This window comes from Girardinichthys multiradiatus, chromosome 6, assembly GCF_021462225.1.
Source record: "Girardinichthys multiradiatus isolate DD_20200921_A chromosome 6, DD_fGirMul_XY1, whole genome shotgun sequence".
In the NCBI taxonomy this organism is placed as follows: Eukaryota; Metazoa; Chordata; class Actinopteri; order Cyprinodontiformes; family Goodeidae; genus Girardinichthys; species Girardinichthys multiradiatus.
This window is the reverse complement of record NC_061799.1, coordinates 26477313-26498140: the sequence shown is the minus strand read 5'-3', so window position 1 is coordinate 26498140 and position 20828 is coordinate 26477313. Positions and strand designations below refer to the sequence as shown.

General features: G+C 38.5%; 1 protein-coding gene across 1 annotated transcript; it reads right to left on the bottom strand.

Annotated features, from left to right (window-relative positions):
• Positions 1-18: 18 nt before the first annotated feature.
• On the bottom strand, positions 19-9565 carry wrnip1 (WRN helicase interacting protein 1). The gene is made up of 7 exons (XM_047369519.1): positions 8916-9565; positions 7556-7750; positions 6891-7129; positions 3872-4095; positions 2167-2322; positions 752-831; positions 19-666 (listed from the first exon to the last, which is right to left on the bottom strand). Exons 1-7 carry the CDS (start codon positions 9528-9530, stop codon positions 385-387), a joined length of 1791 nt encoding a protein of 596 aa, XP_047225475.1. The 5' UTR covers positions 9531-9565; the 3' UTR covers positions 19-384.
• Between the last annotated feature and the right edge of the window lie 11263 nt (positions 9566-20828).

Sequence of the window (20828 nt, the reverse complement as noted above, 5' to 3'; positions counted from 1 at the left end):
TTTTCATATTTCATTGTGTTTGTCATTGAAAGATCAGACATTTTATTAAAGATATACAATATCTAATAAATAACAGTATTAACATTTGTATTATTTCAAATAACGGTGAAAAACTAGAAAAGAAAACATGGAGGGTAAATTTGCAAACCCTTTAAGAGCGGTAATTAAAGTGAAATAAAAGTAGCTCTTGAGTGTAAAGAAGTGGAGTAATTATAAGAAACTGTGGGTTAATTCAAGAATATTCTGTCTGACTGATTAACATTTCTTTTAAATAATCAGACTATTAAAATTAGTAGCCGCAAATACGCTCTTTGAGTACAAAAGCCTGTTTTCTTTAAGTAGATTTGGTTTTTAGCTCCAAAACGTGCAGAGCAAATGAAACACTCAAGGGTCTGACGGTGTCCAGGTGAAGAAGTCAACGTCCCGCAGCTCCTCGGGCAGGTAATCCTGTTCCACGGGGCCCTTAAACGCTGGGTTGTATTTGTAGCCTTTAGCATAGCCCAGCTGTTTCATCAGCCTGGTGGGTGCATTTCGGAGGTGCAAGGGGACAGGAGGAAGGGGGCCTTTGTGGTTTCTTAGACAGGTTTTCACATTGGCATAGGCTTGATAGATCTCCACAGACTTCGGCGCTCGTGAAAGGTAGATGGCACACTGTGCCAGGATTACCTGAAAGAAAAAAATAAATAAACAAAATCTTTGTAAGAATGGTAGAAAATTACAAAACAACCTCTGATTGGTCAGGTGTGCCTACCTCACATTCAGGCATCCCGATGAAGTGACAGGCTTGGAAGGCGGACACAGCCTGAGGGAGGGCGGAGGGGTCGGCCAGACCTGGAGGATAAAAAGCAGGCAGATCAATAAATCGGTTAATAAAATTTTATTTACATACCAAGCGTAAGACAAAGTGCTTTACAGAGTTTAGAAACAGGCATGAAACCATTAGAGAACACACATTAATATGGTCAAACTAATTAAACAGAAAGACAAAACAAATAATACTGATAATAAGACAATTAGGAATCAAAAGAGATTAATGAATCAAGCACTGGGAATGAGGGACTGTGGAAAAAAATACCTGAAGGTATTCCTACATGCTTTTCTAGACATATTTTCAGAGATCTCGCTTTTTTTAGCCATTTTGTATAAAAAGAAAACTTTATGGTGAATTTATGACGACTAGTTCTAAAGACGTCAGAACTCAAATACCAAATCAGCAAAATCCACGGAAAAGCGGTCGGACAGATGGATGATGATAAAAGAAAGGATGGATGGATGGAAAGATAGTGGACAAATGGATGGATAGACAATGGACACACAGATGAAGAAATGGATCCATGGAAAGAAGGAAGGATGAAGGATGGACAGGCCAAAGGGCCAGATAGATTGATGGATGGATGAGGGAAAAGAAGGATAGACAGTTGGATGTTTGGACAAATCAATGAATGGAAGATGGGCAAACAGATAAATAACTGAATGGATGGAAAAATAAAAACCAAATGAAAAGATGGTTGAAGGACAAACATATGACTGGATGGATAGATACACCTTTCAAGCAACGGGGTGGGAAATATAGTCTGGAAAAACAAATGTTCTTCCATACTCCATATTTTCTTTTTCCAACACTTCTTCAAACCAGAAAAATAACTAAATCAAAAATCCATCTTTCTCTAGACCGTTTAAATGTGCTGCATTAGTTATAAACACTGTGGATTTCAGTCCTGCAGGGGGTTTTTAAAACTAAAAGCTGCATCACAGATGTAACAGTCAGGAGCTCCTGAGTAAAGAAGTGTCCAGGTTTGGTTTATTAAGTCTACTCAAGAAATAAAACACTTTATAGCATAAATAAAACAAATCAAGAAGAGCTAGGACTTATTCTTTCTTTATCAAGGAGTGCGGTTAAAAAAGGAGCTCTTCATCAAATAAAATAAATGCCGTGACAGGCTGAAAACCTTTAATATAACCCTGGCTTTTGATCAAGCTAAAAGTTTCTGCCCAGACAACAAAAGTCTAGCCTTAATATGTGAAGCAACACAAATTATGTTACCATGGAAACAGCCATAAATTAAATCATGACTTTTCAAGCAATCATGAGTGATGATTGCAGTAGGAAACATAAGAAAACAGACAACAACAGCGAAGATAATACTATAATCAAACTTGACCTACCTACGTCCTCACTGGCGAAGCGGACCAGCCTGCGGGCCACGTAGAGCGGGTCCTCACCGCCCTCCAGCATGCGGCCCAGCCAGTAAAGGGAGGCATTCTCATGGGAGCCTCTCATGGACTTATGCAACGCTGAGATACAGTTGTAATGCTCCTCACCTTTGAATATAACACACACGCACATATTAACACATTAACACAAGTTTTCTCCCCCCTTTGAAGCAGGGAACAGCAAGTCTTTCAGACAGCTGAACATAAAAGGTCAACACAGAGGACAAAGGAGTGGTGAGAGGAGGCATGTGAATGATTGGAGTGGCAACATCTACATTCTGTGGATTTTTAAAACCTCATCTATAAATAAACGGTGCGATAGAAGTTATGGTGATTAAGAGGACAGGGGGACCAACTAATCTCTGCATTAGTTAGCTGCCGCAGCTACGAAGGCACCAGATTACACAGCATAGCACGGCAATATCTGGACTCAGTAACTGTTATATAATTAGATTTGTAAAGTGCAGAGAGGTGCTCATAAAAGCATTAGGTCCAAAAGAATGACAACAAAATGCAGAGCAACAAATTCATGCCTAGTCGAGTGCTTTACCTTCTGCAACTCTGCACAAAATTATTCATACCGCTGGCAGATTTAGATTTAGAGTCAGTCAGTCATTTTCTATCGCTTATTCCATAGTGGGTCGCGGGGGAGCTGGTGCATATCTCCAGCAGTCTATGGGTGAGAGGCAGGGTAGACCCTGGACAGGTCGCCAGTCCATCGCAGGGCAACACACAAACAACCACGCACACACTCATTCATACACCTAAGGGCAATTTAGAGAGAACAATTAACCTAACAGGCATATCTTTGGACTTGCAGCAAGTCTGGCAGATTTAGATTTACAACTAATTTTATTCAGCCAAGAGGTTAGCTTCTGATATGAAATGACATAAGCATCTTTAAAGCGTTGATATTGACAAAAATAATTGATCTGTATTTACTTGTAGTGTATTTAAAAATGGCATTTAGAATTTATTTATACCATTGTGAATATTCAATGGAATGATCTCTATTAGTTTTACTGAAATCAAAGCCTTCTTTTGATTGCTGACAAACTTTGTGCATGTTCCCACTGTTATTTAGATGGTTTTTCTTTGAGGTTGGAAGACCTACTTGCCATCACCCTAATCTTTAGCTCCCTCCACAGATTCTCTGTCAGAATCAAGTTTGGACTCCGGCTAGGCTCTTCCAAAACGATACTACTTTCAATCACAGGAAACTTGTTAGTAAAATGAAAAGGTTACTTTAAACCTAAATCTGCCAGAAGTATGAACTATTTTGGACTCATAGGATGTAACATGATGGGACTCTTTGGCTTAAAAAATGTATTGTTACTTGCATCAGTATTAAAGACCCATCATTTTTTTTTATTTTGACCAATTATAATTTCTTTTTTTAAGCTCTGACTTGAATTTTAATGGAATTTACTTCACTGCCATTTAAAATTCTTACATTTTTGGTCATTTATTATTAATTATTTAATTTCTACATCTTAAATTGTAACCTAAAACAAAGTTTCACATTTAGTAAAAGCCAAAATAAAATTTTAATAATTCTGTAATTTATGGTTGATATAATATAATATCATATTTCTGTCACAAAATAAAATAAAATAAAGAAATTTCCCACTGAGAAAGCAAGCAAGTAGGAGCTCACCAGCTTTATCGTAGAGGATATGGGACCTCTGGAGACCCTCCTTGATGTTCTCCTCCGTCACCAAGATCTCTTGAGGAAATCCATCTTGTGTTGACTGGTTCAGTGGTGGGGATTTCATCTGAGCTTGAACAGCCAGCTGGAGACCATTGAGTCCGGTTCTTGCGTCACCATCACAGAGGTAGGAGATGGTGTCCAAAGCTTTCTGTTCGATGTAAATATTTGGTCTAAAACGCAAATACACTGCTTAAAAAAATAAAGGGAACACTTAAACAACACAATATAACTCCAAGTAAATCAAACTTCTGTGAAATCAAACTGTCCACTTAGGAAGCAACACTGATTGACAATTAATTTCACAGCTGTTGTTCAAATAGAACAGACAACAGGGGGAAATCTTTGGAGATTAGCAAGACACACTCAATAAAGGAGTGGTTCTGCAGGTGGGGACCACAGACTACTTCTCAGTACCTATGCTTTCTGGCTGATGTTTTGGTCACTTTTGAATGTTGGTGGTGCTTTCACACTCGTGGTAGCATGAGATTCTACAACCCACACAAGTGGCTCAGGTAGTGCAGCTCATCCAGGATGGCACATCAATGCGAGCTGTGGCAAGAAGGTTTGCTGTGTCTGTCAGCGTAGTGTCCAGAACCTGGAGGCGCTACCAGGAGACAGGCCAGTAAACCAGGAGACGTGGAGGAGGCCATAGGAGGGCAACAACCCAGCAGCAGGACCCCTACCTCCCCCTTTATGCAAGGCGGAACAGGAGGAGCACTGCCAGAGCCCTGCAAAATGACCTCCAGCAGGCCACAAATGTGCATGTGTCTGCACAAACGGTTAGAAACCGACTCCATGAGGATGGTATGAGGGCCCAACGTCCACAAATGGGGGTTGTGCTCACAGCCCAACGCCGTGCAGGACGCTTGGCATTTGCCAGAGAACACCAGGATTGGCAAATTCGCCACTGGCGCCCTGTGCTCTTCACAGATGAAAGCAGGTTCACACTGAGCACATGTGACAGACGTGACAGAGTCTGGAGACACCGTGGAGAGCGATCTGCTGCCTGCAACATCCTTCATCATGACGGTTTGGCAGTGGGTCAGTAATGGTGTGGGGTGGCATTTCTTTGGAAGGTCGCAGGCCCTCCATGTGCTCAACAGAGGTAGCCTGACTGCCATTAGGTACCGAGATGAGATCCTCAGATCCCTTGTGAGACCATATGCTGGTGCGGTTGGACCTGGGTTCCTCTTAATGCAGGACAATGCTAGACCTCATGTGGCTGGAGTGTGTCAACAGTTCCTGCAAGATGAAGACATTGAAGCTATGGACTGGCCCGCCCGTTCCCCAGACCTGAATCTGATTGAGCACATCTGGGACATCATGTCTCGCTCCATCCACCAACGTCACGTTGCACCACAGACTGTCCAGGAGTTGGCGGATGCTTTAGTCCAGGTCTGGGAGGAGATCCCTCAGGAGACCATCCACCGTCTCATCAGGAGCATCTCCAGGCGTTGTAGGGAGGTCATAGAGGCACGTGGAGGCCACACACAATACTGAGCCTCATTTTGACTTGTTTTAAGGACATTACATCAAAGTTGGATCAGCCTGTAGTGTGTTTTTCCACTTTAAGTTTGTGTGTGACTCCAAATCCAGGCCTCCATTGGTTAATAAATTTGATTTCCATTGATGATTTTTGTGTGATTTTGTTGTCAGCACATTCAACTTTGTACAGAACAAAGTGTTCAATGAGAATATTTCATTCATTCAGATCTAGGATGTGTTATTTGAGTCTTCCCTTTATTTTTTTGAGCAGTGTATATAAAGGGTCAGGATATGATGGTCTTAAAATATTTAATCTTTTACTACATATTTACATGCTACAATGACATTTGTTTTAAACTCTAAACAATTTCATAATGTATTGCCCTTTACAGACATGAGAGATCAATTGAAAGATCGTTGAAAGCTGCATGTAGACACAGGTCACTTGTGTGGAAAGGAGAGGTCTCAGCTGCTATACAAGCAACTTAAAGCACACAATGTACAAACACAGTGGTTTCATTGTGTTTATTGGACTAAGATAACTTCTAACTATTAAAAGATTGAGCGAAGTATGAGCACAAACAGTGCTAGTTTTTACACTCAGTCTGATTCATCCAAAGCTGATCTGGAGACAGTTTCTCAATAAAACTTCAACTGTACTGTCTTACTACTGTAGGTCTGAGTTAATAAAACTGCTGTTGGATAACTGATGCGTTCAGGTGCTGCCTGATTTTTAATAATCAGCTCATGTCTTGAAGAGGCTAATTAATGATGAAGAAGCAATGTTTCCTAAACAGCACCTATAACATGTCATCCCTAAAAAAAAAAAAGAAAAAAAAAATTTACTTTACAAAAAAAAAAAAAAAATCCTGTTTATTTGTGCGTTTATAATAGATGTGAGACTTGGCAAAAACCGTACAGAAGGTAGAGCTGCTCAATTTTACAATATCAGAGTCGCAAAGAACCGCCTGGAATGCAATATTTGGTAGACCAGTATATTTCACTTGCCAAGCTGTCAGGCTTCGCATGCCGATAGGGCCAGTTGGACGGATTTCATTGGCTTTTATGCCCACACCTGATATAGATTTTAGTGACAAATATGCTAAAGCTCACCAAGAGGGATATGAACATCCTGAAGATTGAAAAGGGAATAAAGAGTGAAGAAAATGTGGGTTAAAGTCCACTTTTACAGTGATAGATTCAACAAAATTTTACAGATTCAACAAAAATGTCCAAAGTTAGTGCAGTCCAATATGTTCACAAAGCAAAGGTTGTTAGGAGAGACTTCATCCATCAATTTTCCAGGACACCCTATGTCAGCTTGTTTGTTTTCTGAAATATTGGGGAATGTTTCATATAATATAGAATATAAATTGTATTAATATGGAGAAAATCAAGAAAAAAAGACTAATGAATCCTCTTAACCAGAGATTTAAAAGACATGTAACACTACAAGTAGTGAGCATAAGAGAGCACTTACTCATTGCCATTGGTCTGGTCTCGGTAGGAGGAATTTGTTGGACCTTGTCCCCAAACTCGGATCCCGAGTGCTGCTACAGCCCTGTTCAAAATCGAGCCCATTGCCTCGACTGACAGCTTCTCCAGTACCAGCACCCGGCACCTGCTCAGCAAAGCAGCATTCACCTGGAAGGATGGGTTCTCAGTGGTTGCTCCAATCAGAGTGACGGTACCACACTCAACATGGGGCAAGAAGGTGTCCTGGCGATGCAAACAGAAAGGGAGGAAGAACAAGTTAACAGAGATGAAAACACTGATCCTGAACTATCCTAACACCTAATTTACAAGTCTTTATCAACTGAAAATGAAGTGACTTGATTACTATATTTAACTGTTTAAAGCTTCTAACCCTAAACAAAGCTTTACATCACATGATCAATAGAAAGGCAGCAGAAACCAGGCCACAAGACTTGGTTACTGCTCTGTACAAACAAATACACAGATAACGTTTTGATGCCTTCAGTGGGAATCTACGTACTATTTAAACAGTCATAAACGTAAAGAAAACCATTAAATGAGAAAGTGTGCCTAAAACGTTTGACCGGTAGTGTATCTGTGAACTGTAATTAGTAAAAGACAACTAAACTGTGCAGAAAAAGCCAATCTTTTTCTGCCCTACTACTCTACCTGTTGAGATTTGTTGAAGCGGTGAATTTCATCAATAAACAGGATTGTCTTCCTCTTGCACAGCCTGAGCTCATTCTGCGCCTGCTTGATCACCTCTCGGACTTCGTTGGTGGACGCACTGGTGGCCGACAGTGTGACGAAACGAGCCGATCCTTTCTTTTTACTCGTGCTGGCAATGATGTGGGCGAGGGTAGTCTGAAGAAAAGAATACATTAAGTAAAGCAAGTTAAAACAAAACAAAGGAGAGAAACACTTTGCAAACATCAAAAGAAATTAAGAAACTTTTAGCAGGCGGGCATTTAATTTACAATTTTTATTGTAAAATCTATATACTTCATTATATTTTTATAAAATAACAGACACTTATTTCATATTAAGATAATTGATTTGGAAGTAATTTGCAAACCTACAAAATTGAGTATTTAAATTAAATTTGTTAAGCTTCTGTCACGTCTGTTTGGGGTAAAAATGTTCTTATCTTATTGAGTAGAATGGAAAAAATTGAAATAATTTATATTTTCATGCAGAGAAGCAAGGTCTTTTTCTGGAGAGGACAATGGTTGTTTTGTACTTGTTGGACAATTAGAACCTCATTAATCCCACACATTATTTCTGCAGCCATGCTGCATATTGAGTATGAGTGAGGAGCCCTGCAGAGGATAGTGAGGGGAGCTGAGAAGGCATGTCCCTACCTTCTGTCCAGGAACTGTTTCAGGGCCAATCCAGCTTCAGGCTACTGAACATCGCTACAGACTACTCACATCCACTCTTTGAATTTTATAACTGCTGACATCAGGCAAGCAGGAGTAGAACCACCGGGCTGCTACACAGCTTTCAGCCTTAAGCTGTTAAAATGCTGAACTGCACTTGGGATGAGGGAATATATATTATAAGCACTAATTTTTTCTAACTATTAAAATTTCACACTAATCTGTTGAATGATCCCATATTTGTAAGAGCGGCACCATATTAAGACAATTTTGGATTTTGATGAGATGGTTGCATATTAATTAAACATCGTTGCAGCTCATGAATGTGTGGCACTTCATTATTAGTAGTATACCAAGAACTGCATCCAAGTAGCCTTGTGCAATTGAGCTTTCGTAGATTGATATATTGGTTATGCAATAAAATGACAAATTGGTTTGATTTATAAATTATCTAGTGATCAAATAATATTCCCTGTCAGGAGATAAAAGATGTTGTCAAGCTTCAATAACCGCCACACGGGTTAGTGACAGCATTTTCCTAAGGCAGTGACTTACGTTATAAAGCATTAAAGTGCAGGATTAAATCACATGCATGAGATACTGAGTGGAGCACCAGTTTGCATGCATCCTCTAAGCTGTCACCTGCACACCTTTCCACATCCAGGTGGACCCCAGAGGATAAGAGAAGGGATCTCCTGAGATTCCAGAAGCGACCGGATGAGAGTTTTCTGGCCTACAACTTTGTTCTGGCCAAAGTAATCCTCCAGCGTGTTCGGTCTCAGAACCTCCGCCAGAGGTTTGTTTAATGAAAACAGGGTCCGCGCCGATAGGCGATTACTGGTCATTTCAGTCTCGCCGTTTGACCCAGATGGAGTCTCCATCGCTGCTGATCCCGACCCAGCCTCCGCCAGTACACGTTTAGTCCCCTTACTGAGAGTACTGACGGGACTTCGTTTACTGTTATGCACAACACTTCTGTCAGGGCCAACGTCAAGTTTCCCCTTGTTTTGAAACACAGCGAACAGCGCCGAAGAAGACTGCGTGCCAGCCATGGAGGAAGAGGAGGACACGGAGTCGTTGACAGGCTCGGAAATGCGCGGTTTCTTCACGGGAGGGCCGCTCTCCGCAGCGTTGGACGGACTGCTGTCAGCAGCGCCGCTCAGCAGACACGCGTCCAGGTGTCCGTTTATTGTCTCAGGTGTGAAGTCTTTAAAGCAAACAGGACATTGGACTGAGTCCGAAACTGTAGATGTCAGGTCCGCCATGTTGGTTACTGTTAGTTTGACCCTGAATCACGTGACCAAACAGTAGGCGGATTTATTCCTTAACCCCTTCAGACCTGATTCTTTTTCTACTGCAAAAAAAAAAAAAAAAAAAATATATATATATATATATATTTGGTAACATTTTTGATATCCATTTAAATGGACGCCACGACAAAATGAGCGTACAAAGTCATGAAAATTAATTTCAAATATTAATAATATTTATTTTTTTATAAATTTAAATTAATTTATTTAATTTCCCTTTGGGAGTAATAAAGTATTTTTGAATTGAATTGAATTGAAAATCAAAGTACAAAAGGACATACTTTTCACATACATTTCATGTAATACCTAATTAGGCATTACCTTAACATTTGAAAATGGAGGTAAAATCCCTTTCGCCTTCAGTAATGTATTGTTGAACTTTCAAATGCATTATCATGCTTTTTAATATAGTCAGCTAAACATACTGAATATACAATTACCAAACAGTTGGTAAAGCATCAGCTTGCTGGGTATTTTCATTTAATCTCTTATTTTTGATTTACATCCTTGAAGCACTTTCAGTGTGGCACAAAGGTGGCATACAGGTGGCACTCAGGTGGATGTTGTGACCATCACAAAAGACACGTGTTTTTCCTGGGCAGTATGGCGTCTTGCATCTGGTGGCTTCTACCTCATCATCATAGTTTGACATGTGATCAGCCGTGTCATACTAAACTTGAGACAGAGGCCTTACTTTCTCGTTACTCAACCTAGCATCTATCTTATTCCTATTCACATCTGCCTCATTTCCTGACTCCGAGCAATCAAGATCAGATAACTCTCCATTTATAAGAAGTTTAAGAAAGTACGATTTTATACTCTAAAAAAACATAATTAAAAAATCTAAGTAAAATGTGTACAGGTACTTTTTTTCTTTGCACGGTAGCATTGGACGTTACCTAATATATCCCAACTCCAAATGTCCATTGGGACAGACATTTAACTTTGAAAAAAATTCTACAATTCAATGATGAGAAAAATTTTCAAAATAACTTCAAATGCTATCACTGTAAGTACATTTTTATTCAACTACCATAAACAAAAATTTAGATTTTTGATGGAAAATAGATGCTTACTCCTTTCCTTCTCTAGTTTCAGAGCCATGCTTGTTGTGTCTAATGCCTGAAGGTCACGCATATCAAGTCAGGAGTCAATAGGTCAATATCATTGGATAATAGGAAACTAATCTTTACCAAGAATCATTTAAATGACCAAATTCCTATTTTCTTTATTGGTGTAGACCCAGAAATATGTCATGTCCATTCCAGTGGACATGGAGTCTGAAGGGGTTAAAGTCAGCCGGCTACAGAAGAACTGCGTTGATCTCATAACAAATAACCTCAGGGGACTAAGATGTAACATGTTTTGTAACCATCAGATTTTCGCGGCCCTAGAGGAAAATCTCATACCATAAACATTTACACAGGGTAAAATATTGAGTTGGGCCCAGGTGTTGCTATGTTCTTTGAGCATCCGATTTTGTGACTCCAGAGGGCGCTGCTAAGGTTCTGGGCTGAAAAAATGTCAGAAAATGTGTCCATGCTGTAATCTTTCAAATATGAATCAAAACCTTATAGCTCTTGAGTTAATTAGAGGATCTGAGTAAAAAACAAATTTTCTATAGGTTTGTTGTGAAAAGTGCAATATTCTCTGCCATCTTGGGGTTGCAGCGTAAAAGCCAGTGACTTAAAAAGCTCAAGAAGCTGATACAAAGGCTGGCTCTGTTCCGGGGACTGCTCTGGAAGCTCTGGAGATGATTGTGCAATGAAGGATTCTTTATAAAGTGAAGAACATTACAGACAACCTTGAGCATCCTTTTTATGATATTGTCATACAGCAACAAAGTGTTTCTAATCAGGGGCGTCTTCAGCTCTGCTGTAAAATTGACAGCTAGAGGAGATCCTTCCTGCCTACAGCCATCTGTAACAAGTCTTTGAAGAAACTTTTAGAATATGAGTTACAACATTTACTTTCCCTTTGGGATTAAAGAAGTATTTTTGAATGGAATTAAATTCGAGAACATTGAAGAGACTGGTGACTTGGTGACTGTACTGTAATACAGTTGTGTACTATGCAGGAGCAGAAGGATGTAGGCCTGTGGATTAGAGCCACTTTTGGTGCCCCACTTATGTGTTTTATATGCATACAAAGTACAATTCACAGAGTTTTCCATAAATTATCTTTGCATTAAACCCTGCCTCCAATAAATGCTGGAGATAGGCACCAGCTCCCATGTGACCCTGCACAGATAAACGGCTATGGACAATGGATGGATGGATGGATCTTTTGTATTTGTCCTATCTAAAAAGAATCCTCAAACATATGGCATGAATTCTAAAAATGTCACTCAAAAAAAGACCTTAAATGTTATAGTACCTATGCCATACCTGAATATGGCGAATGTTTAAATTTTTTGTAATGCATTGGACTATACTAGTAACTATTATGTTTATGCAGCAATTAAAAAAAAAAACTATATAACATTCAAAACACTTTTGAAGTTTGCAAACTACCCCCTTTTTCCTCCAAATGTGATCATTATGGTCAAACACTGATTTTAGCTTTATCAGACAAGATATGTTTCCAACAATTAAGTCTCTGAGTGCATTTGCAAACTGTTACCTTCCATTTTATGTCACTTTTAGAGTAATACCTTCTTTTTTTAAAATATGTTTTTTGCGGCACTAGAGGCCTTTAATTTTTCACTTTTCCGACAGTAGATAGACAGGAAAGAGGGCAAAGAGAGGGGTAGACATTGGCAAAGGTCACCGGGTCCGGGACTCGAATCCGGGACAGCCGCATCAAGGACTATAGCCTCTGCACATGATCGTGCGCTTATGTTTGTGCTTTAAAATACATCCACAGTCATGCCTCCATTTAACTCAAATGTTGTAAATTAACCAATGGAATGCTTACAAAGCAATGCCATTCACATCTAGGCTATCCCATATTGTGTACAGGCACACTAATCTTTTGTAAATTTCAGTGTAATAAAAGTAATAAAAAGTTGTAGTGAAAAAAATGTCTTAATACACAAATTCTCTCTCTTTATTTTGACATTTAGCAAATATAATCCAGACTGTCCTATAGCAGGAAATGTTTAATCTGGTTTATTGTCAGACTATGAGAACATTCTTTATGTGTCTTTTTACTCTATATAAATATCTGCTTTTAACTGTAAATTAATTTTTGAGCAAGTGTGACGTGAACTTTTATTTATCAGTAAAGTTTCCATACAATCTGTCACTGCCACTCAGTGATCCAAAACCTTCCTGAAAACAGCCTTTGTTGTGTGTTATGCTGTCAAGTCTTAAGAAATACTTTCAAATTTGACCAAGGAATTTATTGTATTTGTATTTCATAGTCATCCATTACTCGAATACACTGTTCTGCAAAAAATAAAAGGTATTCAGACCGTTACTGTTAAAGTGTGGATGGCCATGTGATGGCCAGTTTGACCTTTGCAGCAGTGTTGAAATAGTGCAAGCTAATTATTTAGGGGATTTCCAAATGTCTGTATTGCCAAGCAGGAATAAAAAAACTGGAATTCTTTTAATTTTTAAATGCAGTGCGAAATTACTTCAGGATTTCAGGTCACACAGCTTCTGAGAGCAGATAGAGCACAACATTTACAGGCAAACATGAAGCGAATGAGGACGGTGAGAGAAACAGCTTGTAGCTCTGACACTCTTTGTTGGCACCTGTCACTCTTTTGTAACAAGGACACGCTGACCGTCCTTTGGCTGCAAAGTGTCAATTGAAGTGGCTGGTTGACTGAATTAACAGAGGTTGAAGAGGATAATCTAGTCCTTATGTTTGGCTGTTTCTTACTGTGAGGAAGTACCGACATCCGCTGCTCTTGAGGCTCCTCTTTAGAGAGAGGATGAGAGATAGAGTGAAAGCCATGGAGGACTTGATCTCAGTGGGAAACATTTGGCTGGTCAACAGCATGTGTCTGGTCGTTTCCTACCTCTGGGGCAGGCTGCGTGATTTACTCTGCAACAGGAGGGGGCACAGGACTTTTGCCAACCAGGTACTTACAGCCTTCTTTGACTCATGGAACAATACCAAACACTAAATAGCAAATATAACAATTTTTTTTTAAAATCAAATGTAAGTAGGATATTAACCAAACATGTATTGAAAACATTTTACAATTTATTCTCTGGAAATTTACATTTCTTATCAGATGTGTTTATGGTCTTGTACTGCACATTAGTTCGATTAACTCTCATAAATGTAAGACGTGTTAATCCTTTGAAGACAATAGTTTTGTGTTCATAACCGCTGTGCTGAATATCCTCAGGATTTGTTGTCTTGAAGAGAACTGATAAAACAAAAAGGCTTAATGTTGACGTCATTTGATCTAAAAAGACCAGCCTCGGGTGTCTTTTGATGCAAAACAATATTGCTGCAAAACTAATTAGAGCAAATGTGTGTCTCTACCGAAGGCCAAAAGCTCCCCAGTTCATTACATCCATTAGTCATTAAGTGAATCACATTTATTTGATGTGTTTACTATAATATTATATTAAATTCTACACTCATAAATATTTAACCTATTATTTATTTATTAGATTGTGGCAAATTTGTCCCTTAATAAGTCTCATACTACTATTTGCATCAGTAATTTCATGAAGGCTAGATATTAGTATTATAGAGCTACAGAGAAAAACACAGAATTTTTACTCATAGATGTGTTCTCTTTTTTTCATGGTTTAAACAAAATTGTAAGCTAAGAATATAAATTCCTATCAAAAGGCTTGAATTAATTTGTAGAACATTTTCCTTTCAGCCTGAATACATGCAAATCTTTCATGATTGTTAATTAATAGAACACACAGTTAATCCTATCCTGACTGCACCGTTCAGAGCTGAACAAGACAGTGACTCTCAGGTCTAAACACACCTGTTAAAATGCCAGGTTTGTATGATGTAAAGACTAAAATTTTATTTAGATCATTTTGAAGCATTTTTTACATGTATTGTGGCAGATCAGATTTCCAGCGCAATTCAAGTGAAAAACAAACCACTTTATTTGAGGCAAAGCATATAAGAAATAAATTGTTGCTCTAGCTAATGGTGGTCAGAGGGCTCGGTTGTTATGGGAGTCTCACTTCTGTCAGTCTGCCCCAGGGCAGCTGTGGCTAAAATGTAGCTCACCATTGTCAGGGTGTGAATAGGTGGATGACTGAATGTAGTGTAAAGCTCTTTGGGGTCTCTGGGGACTTGATTAAGTGCTGTTCAAGTGCAGGCCATTTACCATTTACCATAACTGCGTCGCATAAACGTGCACAACCGAAAAACTACTTATTTGCTGAAACACCTCTTGATTCAATTTCAGCCTTCAATCTTCTTCAATTTACATCTGCCATGCAATATAATGAATCTAATCATTCTGGAATAAAACTTAACTGTCCTAGAAGAGTTTTCCTGGCATTTGCTCATTTTCATTTCTTAGCTAAAGCCATAGTTTGGAGAGAGACCACAAATAATCACACAGATCTAATAGTACAAGGTTGTCAGTCAGAAGGATACAAAAAAACTCCCGATTCAATAAACAAGAATATTCTTGAAAATGTAATTTATTTCGGCCACTCAATTCAGTAAGTGAACACACTTACTTCAGTATGTTATATAGATTAATTATACACAGACTAATGTTTCCAAGACTTTCTTTCTGTTAATTATGATGACTTTACACTTACAGCTAATGAAATCCGACATTAGATTAAAATATTACATCAGGCCAATAAAAAAAACAAACAGAAATGTAGTTTTAATGAAAAGAATGTTTAATACCAGTTTAAAGTTTTTTTTTTCAGTCTTCTGACCGCAAATTCTAACTTACTTAATTTAACTTGTATTCACTAAGGCACAGTGAAGGCAGTCACCAAAAATTGGAGAAAATATGCAACAACAGGGAAAATAGAAAAAACTGCCTATTTCCACAAAGCTGATAAAAAGGCAAGACTGAAATTAGACAGGGAGGCTGCTGAGTGGCCTCCAGCTCTACAGGAAGCTACAGGAACTCCCAACAAATACTGGCTGGGTTCTGCATGTGACAACATTCTACTGTGTTCTGCATAGTTCTGGACAATGAAGAAAGTCTGGCACTAAAACCTTTAGGTGTCTCATTGAAAGACCAAGATTGATGCTATTTTTCAGTATCACACTAAGTCCAAGTGTGTAGACGTATGCAACCAGATAATTGCACCTTTTTTAATATCTAACAGATTTGTTTGTTTGTCAGTTGGATTGTACAGAATATATGTCACATTATAAGTTTGGGAATGATTTATTACAGTATTATTATTTACATCCCAAAACCTTGGCATTTTAACAGCAGTGTGTGTACTCACTGTATGTGTAAAATATTACAGATGATTTGTAAAAAAATAAAAAAATAATAAAACATCTCTGCACATTTTTCTACCCATTGCAATGTGTTCTCCAGCCAGGCCCATCCATTTGCACACCATCTTCTTTTGCAACACATCTAAATATAACATTTAATTGAATTTGTTAAGTCAACACATGATGGATTATTGTCTCAGCAGTTATTGTTCTTTATGAAAGATGTGCTTGGGGGCGTAAGGGTTTGTGTGCTTATGCTATGTTAGGGATTTAAGCAGATCAGATAAAACATATCATAATTGGTGGTGTTAATAGGAGTAAAACAATGCCAGCAGTGGGCATGGGAGTAATCAGTCTCCCGGTAGTTCTGTGAGTTCCCAGCAACCTCTAGCGGTGGGTCTTTGTACGCACGAGTGAGACTGGTTTTGCTGCCATCTAGTGGGTGTTGAGGTTTAATGTTTTTTAAATCACAATTATGAACAGACAGGAAACTCTTTAAAGCACAAAGCACATAGGCTGTTCTGCCTGTTGAAGTCAGAAGCTCCTGATATTAAATACTGTTTAATATTTACATATTATATTTGTAACTGTTGATTTTTATTAATACTATTAGATGTGACCATCATACTGTTTAAAACAACAATAAATCAGAGAAGTCTTCCTGGGAGTAAATAAATATCCACTGATATGTATCCAAGGCTTCTTATAAATACACATGCTGTGCAGTTAGTCAGAAACTGCGATGATTTACCTCCTAGGCTGAATAAAGCCCTCTCACCCTCTCTTATTTCCATTCCTCTCTTGGCATTGAGAAGATATACCCATGATATTTACTGTGGGAGATCCACAAGCATGTAACTAAGCTTTCTTTGCCTTTTGTGGCATCTTCAGCATATGGTAACTCCTGCATTTCACCTACTGGCTGTAACAGTGAATCAAGCAAAAATGTTACTCAGAAGCTGTGCACGAATTAGACGTCAGTAAATATGAAACCTAAGTTTTGTGACATCTCTGTTTTTTAACAACTGTTTTTTAACTATTCTGACTAATTGTCAGAAAACATACATATGATCTTAGAATGACCCATGGTAATGCAGATGCAGATTAGTAAAGACCTTAAGATCGTACTTTTGTAAACCATTTGCAAACTGAACATGTACATTTAGGTCTAACCTTTTTTTCACGTGTTTAATAAAAAACGTGTCCTTCTGCGATGCACCAAAAATGATTTTATATCTGAATCTACAAGCGCATCTCACTATTGAAAACTCAATTTATTTCAATATATCTGTGTGTGGTGGTTCTTAAAGCTCTGACTCCAACTGGAGTCCTATGGGGTAATAAACTCTTAATTGGGATTTGCTTCACAATCCTTTCAACACTGCATTTACATCTGCACCTTTTGCCTACTGTGCTTTTTCCTTCCACTCAACGTTTAATTAACTTTTGTGTGTTATCCTTGTGGAGAGTGTCAGTGACTGTCAGATAGATGGCTGTAAAAGCAGCAGTCTTCCCTATGATTGTTTAAATACTTATGCAACATTTTCGGGAAAAAAATCCTTTTAAGTTAAATTATTGTAGAAATGTACATTTTTTCAGTTTTTGTGAACTTCATTGTTAGATTCTGCTTTTCCTTTAGTCTTCTGATAAGTTTTTTGTGAGGAGAAAGCATATGTCTCAATAGACATGACATGTTTCTATAGGGATTTTAAGAATGAAAGAATGAATACAATTTTGGATGGACTATAACTTCCAGAGCTGTATTACCTAATCTGCAGCTAATTGACAGTAACCATTTAAATGAACACTTTTTTAACTAAGACAAAAAAATATATGCTTAGACTCTTTGATAGCATCAATATATAGTTATGGATTTTATTGCATGTACAAATAGGTTGTGAGGTTGATTTGGCTTAATCTCGCATCAGAATTAGAGTAAATTAAAAACAATTGTCAATTTTAGATTTAGCAGAAAAACCAACAAATTAATAAGCTTGGCACATTTCAACATGAGTCACTGAATACACTTATGTGACCCTGTTTGGATGCCTCAGGTTGCCTTTGTTTAAGTAATTCTTAAAAAAAACTAGACAAAAGTTTATGAACAACTTTATCTGACATGGCTTTATTGAATTATCAAAACAAAAAGCAAATAACCTGTCATAGTTGAACTACAACGCTGTGTTCAGAGGCCAAGAGAGAACCCGAGATGAAAGGGAAAGAACTTCATGGGACTCTTCTCAGACTTCAGGCCAGAGCGGCTGAGTTTCATAACTGCTGCACAAACATTTCAGCCCCTGAAGTTTCCAAGGGAAAGTGTATCTAGATCTGAAGAGCAGGGAGAAGTGTGAGTGAAGACATAAGCAGAGGTTGCTGGACAGTAACCAGACCGCACATGTCCCACCTGCCCTTCCCGGGACATTGTGTTCTCAGCCAGGGAGGTGGTGCTCCATTTTTAACAGCTGGCCTTGTGTCGTTGCCAAACAAATGCCCTGACATGGGTCATGTAAGACTCAGTATTAGAAAGATGAATAAAAATAAAACATGTCTGTTTTCAAGTGAAGCCTCTGCATAACATCCATTACTGTTTTTATTCAGTGAGGGTTTAAATAGGTCTTTCTGTACACAAATGTTTCAATGGGCTTAATTTATTGTGTATTATTATATTAGTATTGTTAATAGAATAGAAAAAAATTATATCAGTGCACCTACCTAATCATACTGGGAATGATTTATCAGTCAGCACCACAATTATAAAAATGTTTTGTATTATTTGGAATTCCAGAAATACTGGTTAGGTGTTTTTCACCAATTTCACAAATACATTTTTATATATGGGTGTGTATGCTATTCTTCATTTTATGTGTCGAAGTCTTAATTAGTTAATCAGTTTTTATGTATAAAGCAGTTTTTATACAGTTAAATGTAGAAAATGGCTGTACAGAGATAAAAACAAATGAAAAAGCATACAAATGAATAATTACACAAGAAAATGCTAAATTAAGTAAATCAAATAAGAATAAGTATGGGACATCTAGAACAAAATGCCATAGAAAATGTAAATCCTAAACCAATTGTATTTTTATTGAGGAAACATCGAAAACAGATCTAAACCCTAAACCATAAGAGAAATAAAGATAACAAAAGTCAAATGAAATAAAGTAAGATTTTCCAGTCATCTGGCCCACAAATGTGCTTCCCTTAGGTTGGCAATAATTTTACAATTTTTTCCTTTGGGTTGTATATCAAATTAAAATGTTTTCTTTTATTCGCGTTTTTATTTTACTACATTCAAAATATGTTTTTATGGTAGCATATGCAGCACACCTAAACCAAAAAGATATTTCAGCTCTCACTTTTGTGTGATGCAAGCCTTCAGCCAGCAGTGATGATGCTTTGGCTTCACTTTCATTGTAATGATTTAAACGTGATGTTTGCTTTCTCATGAGCTTCAGAGATTTAAAGTTCTGTTTATGTTGCCTGCAGGTTTCGACATTCTTGCATTGATCTATTAAATGCATACTGCCATTAAAGTTTTTAATGTCAACCCTTACCGATAATGTGATGCATTGGTTCATTGAAGTTTATCTTTTTAAAATACTACAGGTCCTTCTCAAAATATTAGCATATTGTGATAAAGTTCATTATTTTCCATAATGTAATGATGAAAATTCAACATTCATATATTTTAGATTCATTGCACACTAACTGAAATATTTCAGGTCTTTTATTGTCTTAATACGGATGATTGTGGCATACAGCTCATGAAAACCCAAAATTCCTATCTCACAAAATTAGCATATCATTAAAAGGGTCTCTAAACGAGCTATGAACCTAATCATCTGAATCAACGAGTTAACTCTAAACACCTGCAAAAGATTCCTGAGGCCTTTAAAACTCCCAGCCTGGTTCATCACTCAAAACCCCAATCATGGGTAAGACTGCCGACCTGACTGCTGTCCAGATGGCCACTATTGACACCCTCAAGCAAGAGGGTAAGACACAGAAAGAAATTTCTGAACGAATAGGCTGTTCCCAGAGTGCTGTATCAAGGCACCTCAGTGGGAAGGAAAAAGTGTGGCAGAAAACGCTGCACAACGAGAAAAGGTGACCGGACACTGAGGAAGATTGTGGAGAAGGGCCGATTCCAGACCTTGGGGGACCTGCGGAAGCAGTGGACTGAGTCTGGAGTAGAAACATCCAGAGCCACTGTGCACAGGCGTGTGCAGGAAATGGGCTACAGGTGCCGCATTCCCCAGGTCAAGCCACTTTTGAACCAGAAACAGCAGCAGAAGCGCCTGACCTGGGCTACAGAGAAGCAGCACTGGACTGTTGCTCAGTGGTCCAAAGTACTTTTTTCGGATGAAAGCAAATTCTGCATGTCATTCAGAAATCAAGGTGCCAGAGTCTGGAGGAAGACTGGGGAGAAGGAAATGCCAAAATGCCAGAAGTCCAGTGTCAAGTACCCACAGTCAGTGATGGTCTGGGGTGCCGTGTCAGCTGCTGGTGTTGGTCCACTGTGTTTTATCAAGGGCAGGGTCAATGCAGCTAGCTATCAGGAGATTTTGGAGCACTTCATGCTTCCATCTGCTGAAAAGCTTTATGGAGATGAAGATTTCATTTTTCAGCACGACCTGGCACCTGCTCACAGTGCCAAAACCACTGGTAAATGGTTTACTGACCATGGTATCACTGTGCTCAATTGGCCTGCCAACTCTCCTGACCTGAACCCCATAGAGAATCTGTGGGATATTGTGAAGAGAACGTTGAGAGACTCAAGACCCAACACTCTGGATGAGCTAAAGGCCGCTATCGAAGCATCCTGGGCCTCCATAAGACCTCAGCAGTGCCACAGGCTGATTGCCTCCATGCCACGCCGCATTGAAGCAGTCATTT

Excerpts from the sequence above, each read along its gene's own strand:
- wrnip1 (XM_047369519.1), bottom strand. The coding sequence starts at position 9,530 with ATGGCGGACCTGACATCTACAGTTTCGGACTCAGTCCAATGTCCTGTT. Across the intron at positions 2,323-3,871 it reads TATCCTCTACGATAAAGCTG|GTGAGGAGCATTACAACTGT; the intron begins GTGAGCTCCTAC and ends TTATATTCAAAG. Across the intron at positions 832-2,166 it reads CTTCGCCAGTGAGGACGTAG|GTCTGGCCGACCCCTCCGCC; the intron begins GTAGGTCAAGTT and ends TTTATCCTCCAG.